Source organism: Telmatherina bonti (assembly GCF_933228915.1).
Source record: "Telmatherina bonti genome assembly, chromosome: 17".
Lineage (NCBI taxonomy): Eukaryota > Metazoa > Chordata > Actinopteri > Atheriniformes > Telmatherinidae > Telmatherina > Telmatherina bonti.
This window is the reverse complement of record NC_136615.1, coordinates 35,107,283-35,125,559: the sequence shown is the minus strand read 5'-3', so window position 1 is coordinate 35,125,559 and position 18,277 is coordinate 35,107,283. Positions and strand designations below refer to the sequence as shown.

The 18,277-nt window shown below is 42.3% G+C and overlaps 1 protein-coding gene across 1 annotated transcript; it reads left to right on the top strand.

The window, feature by feature from the left end:
* Positions 1-3,160: 3,160 nt before the first annotated feature.
* Positions 3,161-14,059, top strand: LOC306767968 (excitatory amino acid transporter 1-like; the record flags this gene model as incomplete). The annotated part of the gene is made up of 9 exons (XM_079256152.1): positions 3,161-3,299; positions 3,370-3,507; positions 5,669-5,873; positions 5,961-6,003; positions 8,602-8,882; positions 8,975-9,208; positions 11,927-12,121; positions 12,202-12,336; positions 13,849-14,059. The coding sequence occupies 9 exons, from the start codon at positions 3,161-3,163 to the stop codon at positions 14,057-14,059; spliced, it is 1,581 nt and encodes a 526-aa protein (XP_079112278.1).
* Positions 14,060-18,277: the final 4,218 nt, after the last annotated feature.

Sequence of the window (18,277 nt, the reverse complement as noted above, 5' to 3'; positions counted from 1 at the left end):
TATGTGGAAAGTAAGAGAAGATGTCCCGTGCAGAGTCAACAAACATGCTGGTTGGAAGTCTGAAACACCGAATTACTGTTACAACGACATGGTAAACATGCATTATGCTTCATGCACTTCACAAAAACATTAAATGCAAAACAGGGGAAACATTCATAATACTGCAGAAGCTCGTTTAAAAAGTTTGTTTATACACACACACACGCACACACACACACACACACACATATATATATATATATATATATACATATATATATATATATATATATACATATATATATACATATATATATATATGTATATATATATATATACACATACACATATATACATACATAGACCTGTAGCTGTTTACATTTTTTTACCTGCTTTCTGTACTGCTGCTGCGACTGTTTTTATATTTTCCCTCTGGACAAATAAAGTTTTATTTTAATTGAATTGAACGTTGAAGGACCTTAGCCTTCTCATTCTCCACCACATTGGGAGGTGTCTCCCGTTGAGACGTAGGGGTCTCCAGTCCATATTCTGCACAGATGTTCCTGTACACTATGCCGGCTGCTTGGTCATGGCGCTGCATGTATTCTTTGCCTGCCAGGAGACTATCTTAGTTGCACCCAGCTGTGAGGTGCTGGATTGTATCAGGGGTTCCTCTACACATTCTGCACATGGAGTCCTGCCTAGTGTGAAACACCTGAGCCTCGATGGCCCTGGTACTCAAGGCTTACTCCTGTGCTGCCATGATTAGTGCCTCTGTGCTGTCTTTCAGTCTAAACCTCTCCAGCCACTGGTAGGACATGTTCATATCGCCCACTTCAGCCATCTGTTGGTGGTACATCCCATGCAGGGGCTTTTCCTCCCATGATGGTTCCTCCATTTGACTGCAGCTTTCCTGAAACCCTGAGCAGTACAGAAAGCACATGGATCATCTGTAATATTACTGCTGTCAGTATTATTACTTATAGTTCTTCCTGTTCTTCCCTCTTATTTACTGGTGTCTCCATTGTCTCCATGGTACTTTGCATACAGTCACAGTCTGTGGATCTGGATTTGATCATGAACACTTCAGTCCTTCAGGAGAGACGAGATCCAAGCTGGCCGGATTTCATTCACCAGTGTGACAGCGCTGTGGGAAAAGGGTTTGTTGGAGACTATGCGACCTGATTTTAGGGATATCCTTCACTAATTATATTCATCCCACCGGAGAATATTTCTCCATACAGTGAGGTCACTTATTACCGCTCCAGCTCCACTTTATTCAGCTAATTGTGGTGTGGCATTTCCTCCCTGGAATTATCTGAACTATAACAGGTCTCAGGTGAGATGACATGTCGCAGGTAAAGCTGGTTAATTCTGTTCTGCATGAAGATGTCTTTAAAGCAGAAAGGAGAGAAGGAAAGAGGAGACTAACCAAGTGGATCCTTCTTCAGTAAAGTTAGTTCTCTTTGCTCTGAAACTGTGTCACAGGGCTAACAGTGTTATTATGGGAGGACTGGTTTCTAACTCGTCCTCCTTGTCTCTCTCTCTCTCTCTCCCTCCATCCTTCTGTCTCTCCTCTGGAGGAGTCTCCTCCCGTCTTCAGATTGTTTCCAACTCGCTCGGAGCTTCAGACACTCTGTCTCAGTGAATCTGAGAGGCTCCAGAGAAGTCCAGCATCGTGCTGCCGCTCTGTTGGCCCGGTCGACCTGCAACGCCGCCAGCTGAAGGACAGGAAGCAGAACCAGCAGGTCTGTGATGAAACACACGGCTTATTCTGACCCCTCCATGCCGGGGTTCCAAGTCTGCTTCCCCTCCACTTCTGCTCTTTTTATTTTTAACTTCATTTTATATCAGCAGTTCATTGTATTTATTATTTCTGTTTTTATTTTGATCTGATTTATTTAGGAATTTATTTAATATTTAACCTCCTGAGTCCTGAAACGAGGACATCATCCAACACTAAATCCTGCGTAGCAGGAAAACTGTTTCGCCGCCGTTTGGTGGCCTCAGAAAAGCTATTTTTCAGTTTAGAATTATATTCATATCTACATAATTTATGTATAATGTAAATCCTAAAAACTTTGATTTATTGGCTCTTCTGAACCCCAAATAGCCAGAAGAAATCTCTAACGGAAGCTCTGGTCTCAGGGGATAATTGTTTTTATTCTAATTACATCTTTTTTTTTTTTTTATGGTTGTTTCTTGATACATACATACATACATACATATATATATATATATATATATATATATATATATATATATATATATATATATATATTTTTTTTTTTTTTTAAATTTAATTTCATTTTTTTTAAAGAATATATATTTTTTATAATAGTAAATGATAAATGGGGGCTAAAGGCTTTAAAGTCTTTAAACATTATATTTGTGTCCTTTTAATGTCCAGTCTTGTTGTGTGCAGATGGATGTCATGAACTCAGACTAAACTAGAAGGATATTTTTGCTGAAAAGATAATTATTGGTTATTGATAGAATGCAAAGAAAGGACTTTAGATCAGTTCCTACTGATCCATTCATGCTACAGGAGCCTGTTCACGCCCCACCTCCAGGTTGTTCTGTTGCTCGATCTGGTCACGCTCAGGGAAAAGATTTCTCCTCTCAGTTTTATCTGCTTGGATGAGGAGAGAGTTGAGTAAATGGTTCGTCTGATCTTTGAGACTTATTTAACCGTGACGAGACGTTAAATTTCAGCTTCTGATGAAGAGAGCTGAGGCTGAAGACAAAACCCAGAACGCCTTGAGGAACCAACAAACCTCGTAATGTCAGATGAGAAAAACCTTCATTCTGGATTTAAACTGTTTCATCTTCATGTGAGCAATAAGAATTTGGTTGATTTGGATTTAACTGGGTTTGGATGAATTTGCTTAAGTTGGACTTCTTCCTGTTTAACGTGGGTGTAGACGACACATGCTGACAGACATAAACTCTTCAGTTCTACCTTTATGTTCAGCAACCTGAAGCTTTGCAGCTTTTTAAATAAAGTTTCAATCCTCCAAATGATCAGTCCTACTGCAGCCACCGTATGTCCCTTTTCTGTCCACGGTGGAGACTGATGGACATAAACAGAGATCTCACATTTAAATCCCATTTTGTTGTGTTTCTGTGGTGACTGTAAAACCCTGACATGGATTGTCTTCCATGTGGATTTGGCTGCAGGATGCAGCGGATCAGGGAAAGCATTCACATACGCACCATGAAGGCCAAGAGGAAAGTCGAGGAAATTTCTAAAGAGGACATTCAGGCCTTCCTCAAGAAGAACGCCTTTGTGCTGTTCACGGTTGGGGCGGTCATTGTGGGTGAGTGTACGTCAGCATCCGTTTGGACATGTCGTCCGTGCAGTGGAGAAACTCTGCCGTCTCTCTGCAGGTGTTGTCCTTGGATTTGCGCTGCGACCCTATAAGATGACCTACCGTGAAGTCAAGTACTTCTCTTTTCCCGGAGAGGTGCTGATGAGGATGCTGCAGATGCTGGTCCTTCCTCTGCTCGTCTCCAGTTTAATTACAGGTTCTCTTCATAACACGAATAAACACAAAGACAACAAAACATTTATCACTTTTACTTCCTCTTCAGGTTAGTCTCATACCCTCATGAGTCAGAAGCAGTCAGCAAATGAGTGTTTGGATATCGTAACACTAAACCTTCTGCTGCTGGAAAATGTTTATTTCCTTCTTAAATGTGTTTGTCAGCTAAAGAGCAGAGTTAAGTATGTTGGCTGTGTCCATAAAATCTGTCCAGATCTTCTCTGCCAGACATCTGATTCCGCTGTTGACTGCCTGATCAGCATCACTTGGAAGCTGGACGCGAGCTGGAGGGTTATGTTCAGAATTAGTCCAGATTTTGCTACAGGAGCAAAGCGTGAGAACGTCATGGTGGCTGCTGAATGGATGTGATAGGGTAAGAGCTTCTGGTGGAGACAGTATGACGGCATCAGAGACAAGTCTCGTCATCACTGGAGGAAATCTGAATGCAGAGAGACGCAGAGATGTGATTCTGCAACCACTGGAGAGCTCATGTCTCCACAGTCTGGGACTGAACGCTGGCCTCCAAGAGGACTGTCCCACAGAGAAGGGTTTATCCCAGACATCCTGAGGATGAATGAGCTGCCTGCAGACCTGTCATAACCCCACTGAACACTCACTGGGCTGCTGTCAGTACCTGACCAGCACAAGCACACTTGCCGACTAGTGCCAGATGCTGGTTGAAGAAGGGATGCTGCCCCCAGCAGAGTGTCATCTGCATGTTTGGCTCTTCCACATGATGGAGACATCCCTGTTTGTTAAATAAAGAAGTGGTTAAATGTCTCTTTTTCAACTCACATCATCTAGTCCAATGAACAACACCAAACAAGAGTCAACAGCAGAGTTAGCTGTTCAGCAGCAAGGATCTGGACAGGTTGTCATGGGAACAACCCAGATGCTCAAATCCCCTGCTCATCCCACCATGTCTTCCAAATCCGTTTCCAGCATTGTCAGATTTAAACTGAGCATCAAAAGGTTGTACGGATGTTCAATTAAATTCAATTCAATTCAATTCAACTTTATTTATATAGCGTCAAATCACGGCAATGCCATCTCAAGACTGCAGTCTGGGAACGAAGTACTCTGCTTGGTATATAAGGAACTATGAGGTCTTTGATATATAGTGGTGCCTGGTTGTGGAGGGCTTTATATGTAAGGAGAAGGATTTTAAATTCTATTCTAGATTCAACAGGCAGCCAATGAAGAGAGGCTAAAACTGGAGAAATATGATCTCTCCTGCTGGTTCTGGTCAGGACTCTGGCTGCAGAATTCTGGATCAGCTGAAGGCTTTTCAGGGCATATTTAGGACAGCCCAGTAATAGAGAGTTACAGTAATCTAGTCTTGAAGTAACAAAAGCGTGAACCAGTTTTTCTGCATCACTCTGAGACAGAATGTCCCTAATTTTGGCTATATTACGTAAATGAAAGAAGGCTGTTTTAGCAACCTGTTTAATATGTGGACCAAGGGACAGGTCCGAGTCAAATATTACTCCAAGGTTTCTCACTGTAGCACTGGAAGCTAAAGTAATGCCATCCAGGTTCATTACAAAACCGGAAAATTTAGCTCTGAGTTTTTCAGATCCAACGAGAATTACTTCAGTTTTATCTGAGTTTAAGAGGAGAAAATTTCTAGACATCCAAGTCTTTATGTCTATGAGACAATTTTGTAGCCTATCGGGCTGATTTGTTTCATCTGGTTTAAAGGATAAGTATATTTGAGTATCATCTGCATAACAATGAAAGTTTATTCCATGCTGTCTAATAATTTTGCCTAAAGGGAGCATATATAGTGTGAAGAGTACTGGTCCAAGTACAGAACCTTGAGGAACTCCATGACTTACTGTAGTTTGGGAGGAGGACTTGTCATTTACATGAACGAACTGAAGTCTATCAGATAAATATGATTTAAACCAGCTTAACGCTGTACCTGTAATTCCAACCACCTGTTCTAGTCTCTGTAACAGAATGTTATGATCGACTGTATCAAATGCAGCGCTAAGATCAAGCAAGATAAGTATGGACAGAAGTCCTTTGTCTGAGGCCATAAGGTCATGAGTAACTTTCATCAATGCTGTCTCAGTGCTATGATGAGCTCTAAATCCTGTTGGTTATGGTGGTCTTAATGCTTGGATCTTCTCCACCAACAGGGATGGCAGCTTTGGACAGCAAAGCATCAGGAAAGATGGGCATGAGAGCTGTGATTTACTACATGACCACGACCATTATCGCAGTGTTTATAGGAATTATAATCGTGCTCATCATCCACCCAGGGAAGGGGTCAAAGGATGAGTTTGGGAAACAGCCAACTATAGAGCAAGTCAGCCCTGCCGATGCCTTTTTAGACTTGATCAGGTAGCCAACGTGAGACACCACGATGTCCTGAGTATTTAACTGAATAGGCCAAGAACACATCTAAATCTGTCTCTTATCTCCTGTCAGAAACATGTTCCCACCAAACCTGGTCCAGGCCTGCACACAGCAGGTGAGTTTTATCACTATGTAGTCTTTATTACATCAGCACAGCATTCCCAACATCCAAACAACACGTGTAGACTCAGTGACATGTGTCATTCATTCATTCATTCATTCATTCAGTTCCACCTCATCACCATGAGAATCTCCCGTTCCACCTCATCACCATGAGAATCTCCCGTTCCACCTCATCACCATGAGAATCTCCTGTTCCACCTCATCACCATGAGAATCTCCTGTTCCACCTCATCACCATGAGAATCTCCCGTTCCACCACATCACCATGAGATTCTCCCGCTCCACCTCATCACCATGAGAATCTCCCGTTCCACCTCATCACCATGAGAATCTCCTGTTCCACCTCATCACCATGAGAATCTCCTGTTCCACCTCATCACCATGAGAATCTCCCGTTCCACCACATCACCATGAGATTCTCCCGCTCCACCTCATCACCATGAGATTCTCCCGCTCCACCTCATCACCATGAGAATCTCCCGCTCCACCTCATCACCATGAGAATCTCCCGTTCCACCTCATCACCATGAGATTCTCCCGCTCCACCTCATCACCATGAGAATCTCCCGTTCCACCTCATCACCATGAGAATCTCCTGTTCCACCTCATCACCATGAGAATCTCCCGTTCCACCACATCACCATGAGATTCTCCCGCTCCACCTCATCACCATGAGAATCTCCCGTTCCACCTCATCACCATGAGAATCTCCCGTTCCACCTCATCACCATGAGAATCTCCTGTTCCACCTCATCACCATGAGAATCTCCCGTTCCACCTCATCACCATGAGAATCTCCTGTTCCACCTCATCACCATGAGAATCTCCCGTTCCACCACATCACCATGAGAATCTCCCGTTCCACCTCATCACCATGAGAATCTCCCGTTCCACCTCATCACCATGAGAATCTCCCGTTCCACCTCATCACCATGAGAATCTCCTGTTCCACCACATCACCATGAGAATCTCCCGTTCCACCTCATCACCATGAGAATCTCCTGTTCCACCTCATCACCATGAGAATCTCCCGTTCCACCTCATCACCATGAGAATCTCCTGTTCCACCTCATCACCATGAGAATCTCCCGTTCCACCTCATCACCATGAGAATCTCCTGTTCCACCACATCATGAGAATCTCCTGTTCCACCTCATCATGAGAATCTCCTGTTCCACCTCATCACCATGAGAATCTCCCGTTCCACCTCATCATGAGAATCTCCCGTTCCACCACATCACCATGAGAATCTCCCGTTCCACCTCATCATGAGAATCTCCCGTTCCACCTCATCACCATGAGAATCTCCCGTTCCACCTCATCACTATGAGAATCTCCCGTTCCACCTCATCATGAGAATCTCCCGTTCCACCTCATCACCATGAGAATCTCCCGTTCCACCTCATCACTATGAGAATCTCCCGTTCCACCTCATCATGAGAATCTCCCGTTCCACCTCATCACTATGAGAATCTCCCGTTCCACCTCATCATGAGAATCTCCCGTTCCACCTCATCACTATGAGAATCTCCCGTTCCACCTCATCACCATGAGAATCTCCCGTTCCACCTCATCACCATGAGAATCTCCCGTTCCACCTCATCATGAGAATCTCCCGTTCCACCTCATCACCATGAGAATCTCCCGTTCCACCTCATCATGAGAATCTCCCGTTCCACCTCATCACCATGAGAATCTCCCGTTCCACCTCATCACCATGAGAATCTCCCGTTCCACATCACCATGAGAATCTCCCATTCCACCTCATCATGAGAATCTCCCGTTCCACCACATCACCATGAGAATCTCCCGTTCGACCTCATCATGAGAATCTCCCGTTCGACCTCATCACCATGAGAATCTCCCGTTCCACCTCATCATGAGAATCTCCCGTTCCACCTCATCACCATGAGAATCTCCCGTTCCACCTCATCACCATGAGAATCTCCTGTTCCACCTCATCACCATGAGAATCTCCCGTTCCACCTCATCACCATGAGAATCTCCCGTTCCACCTCATCACCATGAGAATCTCCCGTTCCATCACATCCACACCCAGTGTGGTCTCTGCTGCTGGAGACCATCTGCTTCAAGGTGGGTGTGTTGTTTGTTCAGAGGTGATGTTCTGCATATTTTGGTTGGGACCAGTGTCTCTCATCTTTCTATCATCTCCAACCAGTCTGTCCATTCTCCTCTGACCTCTGACATCAACAGCAGGATATTTTTTCATCTTCAGACCTCCTCTGGAAACAGATGAAAATCCCAGTAAATACTCAGACCAACAACCATGCTGCATTCAGTCATTTAAATCTATTTTCTTTCTCATCCTGATGCTCAGTTAGAACTTCAGCAACTATGAATAAATGATCAGAGCTATGAATAATGAGGAAAATCTGAGAAAATGGGAATTTTTTTCAATTTCCTGCTAATCACAAGTATTGGGACACTTTCTCGTTGGATATAATGGGAAGGTTTCCCAAAACATATGATCACAGGTGTTGCTTAACATTTTGATTTGATATCATGAAGTGATTGTGCAGGCTTATCTGTTTCAGCTTTAACTGGTAATCAAACTCCTCCCATTCCACAGTTCAAAACTAAATATGGAAAGCGATCGGTCACTGTGATGGTGACGGTGAACGACACCCTCTCCAACTCCACCAATGGCACCCAGGAGGTGATGGAACTCACCAGAGAGGAAGTGATCCCAGTGCCAGGTCAGGTCAATGGAGTCAACGCGCTGGGGTTGGTGGTCTTCTCCATGTGCTTTGGTCTGATCATTGGCAACATGAAGGAGCAGGGCCAGCTGCTCAGAGAGTTCTTTGACAGCCTCAATGAAGCCATCATGCGTCTCGTTGCCATCATCATGTGGTAAACATGCAAAGATCTGACCAAGACTTGTTTAGGATAAACCCACCATAACTCTTATTAGCAGTAATTTTCTCCCACTTTTCTCCTCTCAGGTACGCTCCAATAGGAATCCTGTTCCTGATAGCAGGAAAGATAGTGGAGATGGATGATCTGACACAGATGGGTGGCCAGCTGGGCATGTATACCATCACCGTCATCATTGGCTTGCTGATTCATGCCGTTCTCATCCTGCCCACTCTTTACTTTGTCATCACTCGACAGAACCCCTTTATCTTCATTGCTGGACTCCTGCAGGCTCTGGTAACAGCCCTGGGAACCTCCTCCAGGTATGTACAACACAACACTGCTACTCCAGTTTGGTTCAGTTCGGTTCAGTTCAGTTCAGTTCAGTTCAGTTCAGTTTAGTTTAGTTTAGTTTAGTTTGTTCAGTTCAGTTCAATTTGGTTCACTTTAGTTCAATTTGGTTTAGTTTAGTTCAATTTGGTACAGTTCAGTTCAGTTTAATTTTTGTTTCAGTTTAGTTCAATTTGGTACAGTTCAGTTCACTTTAGTTCAATTTGGTTTGGTTCAGTTAAGTTAAAATATGTTCGGTTCAGTTCAGTTCAAATTGTTCAGTTCAGTTCAATTTGGTTTTGTTCAGTTCAGTTCAATTTGGTTCAGTTTAATTCAATTTGGTTCAGTTTAGTTCAGTTTGGTTTGGTTCAGTTAAGTTCAAATATGTTTGGTTCAGTTCAGTTGATTTCAGTTCAGTTCGATTTGGTTCAGTTCAGTCCAGTTCAATTGATTTCAGTTCAATCTGGTTCAGTTTAGTTCAGTTCATTTCAGTTATGTTTGGTTCAGTTTTGTTCAATTTGGTTCAGTTTAGTTCAGTTCAGCTCAGTTATTTTTGGTTCAGTTCAGCTCAGATCAGTTCTGTTCAGTTCAGTTCAGTTCAGTTCAGTTGAATTTGGTTCAGTTTAGTTCAATTTGGTTTGGTTCAGTTCAGTTCAAATATGTTCGGTTCAGTTCAATTCAGTACAGTTTAGTTTATTTCAGATCAGTTCAATTTGGTTCATTTCAGTTTAGTTTAGTTCAGTTCTGTTTGGTTCAGTTCAGTTCAATTATGTTTGGTTCAGTTCAGGTCAGGTCAGGTCAGGTCAGTTCCGTGTGGTTCATTTTAGCTCAATTTGGTTTGGTTCCATTCAGTTCAATTATGTTCAGTTCAGTTTAATTTGGTTCGGTTCAGTTCAGTTTAGTTCAGTTCAGTGTGGTTCAGTTCAGTTCATTTCAGTTCAATTTGGTTTGGTTTGGTCTGGTTTGGTCCAGTTCAGTATGTCTATCAGACAGGTAACATGAACAACATAAACATTCAGGTACTCTGCTGGGAAATATTTTTGTTTTTCATTATTAATACTTGTGAGGAAAACCAGAGAATATATGACATCAGTATTATTTACAGACTCACCATCATAATTTCTTATGTTGTCTTGAGACGCTACAGCTGAACAGTCAAATTTATAAAAAGCTTCACTACAAAACTATTCTGGTTTATTCCTCACATGAAAACTATCAGATTTTTGTACTGCAAGTTTTTTAATCTTTATGTGCAAATATGCTAATTATGTGTAACGAAGTAAAAAAAAAAGTGTTAATTTGCAAACATGTCAGGATATTTTCATGTATGAACTGGGATTAAACCATGTTCAGAGTTATTTTTTTTCAGAGTTATTTTGCATTTTGTTGACATATTAGGGTTAAGTGTTTACAGAGGGGATCTTTGTTTATCGCCTCAAAATTTTCTCCATGTTTTTAGGATGAAGTGCTCTATGAGTCAGGCTGTGGATGAGATATAAAACCCCTTCTGTAAAAAACTTCAGATTCTTTTCTCTCGCTGCATTTTAGAAACATTTCTTTCAACATTTTGATTTAAAAAGTCTTAAAAAAATGGATTGTGTCACATGACTTGTGTGGACCTGTACTCAGCAACAACCAGTAAATACACCCATACCAAATGATCAAATGAAATTTCACAATAATTTAATGATTTTGCCTTTAATTATTGATCATGATGATGATCATAGTAAAACACAGTACAAATACTTTTATTTTATTTTATTTTATTTTATTTTATTTTATTTTATTTTATTAACAAACTATTGTTGTTTGTCAACAATATAAAAATAAAGTCAACAGTGTAAATCAACTAAACACATCTCATCATGCTGGAACTGTACAATACCAATGCTAACCTTACTATCAATATTTGGATCAATCTACCCTGGCCTAATATGAACTGATCACATTGTCTGATAGCCAATGAGAGTTCAAGCATAAAATCCATCGTCTTACTCTCAGGTTTACTGGTAATACGGGGAGAAATGTCGGATGTTGGATCAGATCTTTGTACAGCAGAGACGGAGGTTTAAAATGGTACCAAACATGTTGGCGTGCAGACAACCACCGGAGTAAGAAAGGCAACTCTTTAGAAGAAATGTGAAGAAATCCCGATGAAGAAATCATGTTTGGAAACTAAAATATTGGTTCGGAAGAGCTGACAGTCTTACACAGCATTTCTGCTGGACTAGTTATCATGAAGCTAGCTCATCAGCTATCCTTAATGCACATCCCAGCAAACTTTGCAGCTCCAGGTGATGCACCTCTTAGTTAGGGCGCTGTAAACACGTCATGTCACATGTGACGTCTGGTCACACAGATGCAAAGACAAGGAGTGATGAAACTGCACTAACTAGCTGGTCAGCTTGAGCAGTAACCAGATCATCTTTAATGAACGAGGCTGTAATCATGACTGGATCATTTTCACACCATTATAACAGAACCTACACATTAGTGTCATAGTTATTCTAAATCCACCCTCTCTGTGCGAAGCGGCGACCCATCCAGGGTGTGTCTGGTGCCAGGCAGGACCTGGGAGTTACAACTATCTGCTTCTTTTGGTTAAACTTCAGCTGAGATAACCTGAGATGGCAGAAAGAATGGCGTGACGTGAACTTTAATCCCTGTTTTCCTGCTTCTGCGAACCTGGTTTCTGCTCTGCGCTTGTGCAGCTCTGCAACCCTCCCCGTCACATTTAAATGTCTGGAGGAGAACAACCGGATCGACAAGCGCATCACCCGCTTTGTGCTGCCCGTGGGGGCCACCATCAACATGGATGGGACCGCTCTGTACGAGGCCCTGGCGGCCATCTTCATCGCCCAGGTGAACAACATGGAGATGAACTTTGGCCAGATCATCACCATCAGGTAACGCTGGAGCAGAGACAGCTGCTGTGGTGAGGATCTGGGTCCCAGCAGTAACACGCTCGTCTCCGTGTGATGTGAAGTATTACAGCTACCGCGGCCAGCATCGGCGCTGCGGGCATCCCTCAAGCGGGCCTGGTCACCATGGTGATCGTACTGACCTCTGTCGGACTGCCCACCGATGACATCACCCTCATCATTGCGGTTGATTGGTTCCTGTGAGTAGCTGAACGTGGGGAAGTTGTACAAAGTGCATCTGTTGTACGCATCGTCTGGAGGATTCTGAAGGTTGGAAGCAGCTCGTACCACCTAGTGACACATTTCTCCCGTCCCCCTGGAGTCTTGTGCCACATCTTCCCTGATGTATTGAATATTTTTGAAAAACGTTTTAACATAGAAACATAATTAGGTTTCCCAAATTAATCATTTCAATTAGAAAAGCGTTACCAGAAATTACTCAGCTAACTGGGGTAATGGGAAAAATGCTCCTCTCCTGAATGTGTGTTAGAGTCCTGCTTCAGGAACACTCATCTTCCAGACAAGTACAAACGAGAGAACGGGTGGTATGAAAGTTTGCTTCATTACAAACACAATCTGTGACATTCAGCTCTTCTTAGTATCCGACAGAACAAACAGTTCATTACCTAGCAGAGCAAACATCTCGCACTGTTTACCTTTGGACACGAACACGTCTGCACAGAGAAAAACGTCTCCAGCGGTTCAGCTTAAAGGAGGCTGATCTGATTTGGTTTTATCCGTGTGTGTGTGTGTGTGTGTGTGTGTGTGCTGGATTTGAGCTGAAACATGACAGAAATAAGTTGTTTAGATCAGTGTTTTTCAACCTTTTTTTTTTCACTGAAAAATCACAAGGCACACCACAAACCTAAATGTTTGTTTTTTACATTAAAATAAATCCATCTTGTCGAAGCCTCTTGAATAGAAATCAGATAAACACAGGAAGTAACTTTATTACCTTTCACCAGGGCCTGTTTGGATGAACACAGAGCTGCTTTTTAGACCAATCAGGTGATACTGGGTCATTTCTCAGGGCACACCTGATATCTCTCACTGGTTGAAAAACACTGGTTTAGAGAAGTTATGTCTGTAAACAACACGTGATGTTTTGTTAGGTCAGCTGGTGTCTGTAGATTCTCCCCCGGGTGTGTGTGTGTGTGTGTGTGTGTGTGTGTGGTTGTTGCCTCTGTGTTGGTCCCATGATGGATGTCCAGCTTCACCTTGCCTGAATGGTTTTATTTGTCCCAGTTGGAGTCTTGACGAAGCTTCTGAGATTGCTCGGTTTAGGAGAAGGTTCGACGCGCCGCTGATTTCCACTCAGATTACTTGGTTGCAGAATCAATCATCTTTATTCTTTCATGCATGATCAAACAAACTGCGTCGACTCGGTCTCGACCCTCGAGGCCAAACACCTACCCAGGCGGTGACACATCCCCCTGCATGCATCACCTGCCCAGGTAACAATGCAGCTCCCTCTCACAGCAACAAGCTGGAAAACAGTTCAACACATTGGCTCCAGTTATTTTTCCAACCTGTTGTTGATCCTGCTCCAACTTTGTACAGTTGTGTTGCTGCATCAGATTCAAACATGATCAAATGTCCGTCTCAACATCTGCTATGTTGTTGGTGTTCCCCTGGGCGTGACACACAGCTTCATCTGGTTCTGTTGGCTTGTATTTACTTCAACCTTTCTTTCATCCTTTCCTGGGACCCAGGGACCGTCTGCGTACCACCACCAACGTCCTGGGAGACTCGATTGGCGCTGGCATCGTGGAGTTCCTGTCTCGACACGAGCTCCGCAGCCGAGACGTGGAGATGGGAAACTCTGTGCTGGAGGAGAAGGAGAGAAAGAAGCCTTACAAACTCATCTCCCAGGACAGCGACTTTGAAAATGACAAACGCACTCACAGTGAATCCAACATGTAGCTCGACTCTTCTGACGTGTGTGTCCCCGCAGGGACCTGCGGCGAGATGCTGTCGGCCACAGTTTTACCTTCATTCCTCACCCTGGTGTGTTAGTGTGTGTTCCATATTGTTGTGGTATTGTGTGTTTATATCAAATGGAGGTTATGTTTTATGTTGTAATTAAAATCTAAACTTCACTCATGCTTAGTTTGAGGTGAAAGTTAATGGAAACTGGAAAAACTGGAACCCAGTTGGTTTTTTTTCATCAGTAAAGTTCTGAATCTGTCTCCAACATGAACTCATGGTTAGTATGTGTCTCTCACTACAAACTGCCAGAACATGTGTGCAGCCACACATGCTCACCACGCGCCATCTGTTTTTCTTTTTTACAACGTAGCCAGGTAGATTTAGACACAGGTGGAAATGGTGATTAAAACTTATTCAGATTTCATTTTGAAGATGCAAAGCCCTTCATTTGAAACTGTGGTGTTAGTCTTTGTTTATTCTGACTTCAGTTAAATAAACAGATTGAAGCCTTTTGTTTATGTCTCCAGTATGTTTTAAATGTCAGGATTTCCGTCATCACTTCATACAAACAGTATTCTGTCTTTACGCCTGGACTATAATCCAGTCCGGGGAGGAGCAGAAGGTTAGGCCACAGGTAAGGCCAGTTAGAGACAGTAAAACAAATCCTTTATATGATCCTTTTGTCTGTTCTGGACTTAAAGGCAGAGTATGTAAGATTTCAAGGCGATTCTTTTCACCACCAGGTGGCAAACACCAGGTCGTGTGTAAAACCACAAAACTGCTACCTCCACAAACCACCACAGGTTGGCAGTAATGAGCAAAACTCACCCCTCCTCCTTGCCAGCTCCAATGAGGGCAGGAATCACTTGTGAGCTGTAGCTCTGCAATAAATGAGCTTATACTCCCCCTACTGGTGGAAAAAAAGTACTTTTTTTTTTTTTATTGGTCAGAAAACATTCGAGAAGGGTTTTTGTCATTAATTAAACTTGTAATTTAATAACGCATCAAATATGGACAGACTGGAACCTACATGTTTAAAAAACTATCTAATTATGATTGTAGTTATTTTTTTAGTTAATTTATTTTGAAGATATTGAAAATCTTACATATTCAACCTTTAACTGGGAGCCACTGGAGAGGCTAATACTGCAGGAATATGGTCTCTGATGATAATTCTCATGATGAGAACCCTGAATGCATTGTTCTGGATCAGATGGAGACTTTTCAGAACATTTCTGGGACAGAACAATAAGCGGGAATTACATCTGGAAGCAACAGGACTAGTTTTCTGCATCATGAGGCAGGACCTTCGTCGTTTTGGGAATCATACGTTGGTCAAAGAATCTGGTCCTGAAACCTGTTTTATATGTGAGTCAAAGGACGGATCCTGGTCCTGATTCTGGTCCAGAATAAGTCCAACTTTCCTCACTAGTTCTCAGGTCCAGCCTCGGTCTCAGGGATGTAGCATATGTCAGAATCACGGTTCAGGTCTGGGTTTTAGGTCACGGTGCAGTAAAGGAAAATATGCAAAACATTAAACTGCTTTGCAGGAACACAGTTAAAGAGATTTATAAAAGAAAACAGCTTTTTAAAATAAATTAAAATTTAAATTCTTAGATAAATCCACATGTCCACATTATCCACATGTCATTATGTGTATTGATGCTCAGTAGGATGTCATTTATGATTCTCACCACTGTGGGGCAGAGTTTTCCAGGTATGCACTCTGCACACTCTTTACTGTTTCAAAGTAAATTCAATTATCCAGATATTAATAGAGTTTGAGTTTATCAAACTCTCTTTTATTTTTATTTGATTTAATAATCCCTGGAAATCCATTTAAATGAAAGAAAAGTTGCTTTTTGGGGAAAATTTTATTATGCAATTAAAATGCAATTAATCTGTTTAAGATTTTTTAATTGAGTCCCACCTCAATATATATAAATAAAATAAAACAACAACAACATATATATATATATATATATATATATATATATATATATATATGTGTGTATGTATATATGTGTATGTATATATATATATACATATTTATTTTATTATTTTTTTTATATGAGTCTGCGTTCACCCCTTCCACATACACATGAATACTCTAGAAGCTTGGTCAGAGCTGGAGGTGATCACCTCTGTTGCAGGACCAGACTGAAGCCACAGTACAGTCTTCTTGTTTATGCGTATATGTATACATATATTATCCACATACATGCTAATTTTGTAATTATATGTCTGTCATGTAAATATATTTCTTATGTTCATGCCTTAATACAATGCAATAAGATTCCACAGATATGTTTTATCCATGCATGATGATGATGATGATGATTCCTGTACTGTGCATTCCAACACTGTGTTGTTACTTTTCCACATAACTTTTAGTTGTATATGTTAATCTTTTTGCTCGTCCTGTCAGACCAGCAGGGTGTGCTGTCTTTTCACACAACCAAACATTCAAACCAGTCACAGAGGAGCGTCTCCTCATCACCAGCTTCCTCCAGCTGGGAAGAATAATCTTGATCTCCTGGTGCTTCTGGGTGAAAACCTTTTCTAGATGCTCTGGATTTCAGGCTCAGGACCGCAACATAGAGACCCAAAGACGATCAAAGAACACAATATGGTGCCAGGAAAACCTGGGGGCCCAGGGGGCCTCTAGAAAGACCTTTCAGTGGCTGAATAACCTTAACTTCGCTTAACCGGGGAGTCCAGATCCAGTCTCTGCTCTTCTGGGTTTCCTTTGGTCTCCATGTTGTCTCCCTGTGAGATCTGGACGGCCATCTCTCCGCTGGTCTGTTGTGTCGTCATCATCTTTCCATCTGCTGATGGTGGATTTACTGGCGCTCTGTTGGGTTTTCAGAGTCCCAGGTTCTTGGCTTTTTCATCGCCTTGGTCTTTGTGCTGTTTTGGACTCTGGGTCCTTTCAGAGCAGGAGAAGATAAACTGAGGACACCAGATTATGTTACATTTTCCAGGTCAGTGTGAAACCCCCCCCGGTAATCTATTCAGGTATAATATCCTGCCGACAAAACTGCCTTCTTTCATTTCAAGGATCCTGATGATCCTGTTCAGTAAAACTGGGGTGATCCATGGCTCAGGTGCCCCTCATGTGAAACACTGCATCCCCCCTCCGGCTGTGCAGCGTGGTTTAATAGTTTCTTATGATTTGTGGCCTGGGGCTCAGAAGGACACATCTGTGGTCGGAGCAGCACAGTAAACATCCCTGTTATCAGGTCATTGGTGGTTTTGGTTCTGTCATGTGACCAGTTGGGAACGTGATGATTTTCAGCAGACTTGTTCTTTAATTTTTAAAATGTGAAAATTACCAAACTGATCCAAGTAAAGATCTTAGAGTAAAGTCACAGAAAAAACTTGAAGGGAAAAAAAGGTGGAAATATTTTATGGAGACAAACTGACCCCAGCTGGGAAGATGAGCAGGTTTTTCTTCCTGTTCCATAGCTTTTCATGTACAAATGCTGCGTCCGCATCATATTCTGTAGACATCAACGTGCTCCGTCCACATCAACATGTTCCGTCCACATCAACATGTTCCGTCCACATCAACGTGTTCCGTTCGCATCAACGTGTTCCGTACACATTAACATGTTCCGTTCGCATCAACGTGTTCCATACACATTAACATGTTCCATACGCATCAATGTGTTCCGTACACATCAACGTGTTCCGTACGTATCAACATGATCCGTACGCATCAACGTATTCCGTACGTATCAACGTGTTCCGTACGTATCAACGTGTTCCGTATGTATCAACGTGTTCCATACGTATTACCGTGTTCCGTACGTATCAATGTGTTCCATACACATCAACATGATCCGTACGCATCAACGTATTCCGTACGTATCAACGTGTTCCGTACGTATCAACGTGTTCCGTATGTATCAACGTGTTCCATACGTATTACCGTGTTCCGTACGTATCAATGTGTTCCATACACATCAACATGTTCCGTACTTATCAATGTGTTCCGTCCACATCAACGTGTTCTATACGTGTCAACGTGTTCCATACGCATCAACTTGTGCCATACACATCAACATGTTTCGTACGCGTCGTGTTTCGTACAAATGAACGTGTTCCATTCGTATCAACGTGTTCTTTACGTGTCAACGTGTTTCGTACGTATCATTGTGTTCCGTACGCATCACCGCGTTTCGTACGCATCACCGCGTTTCATACGTA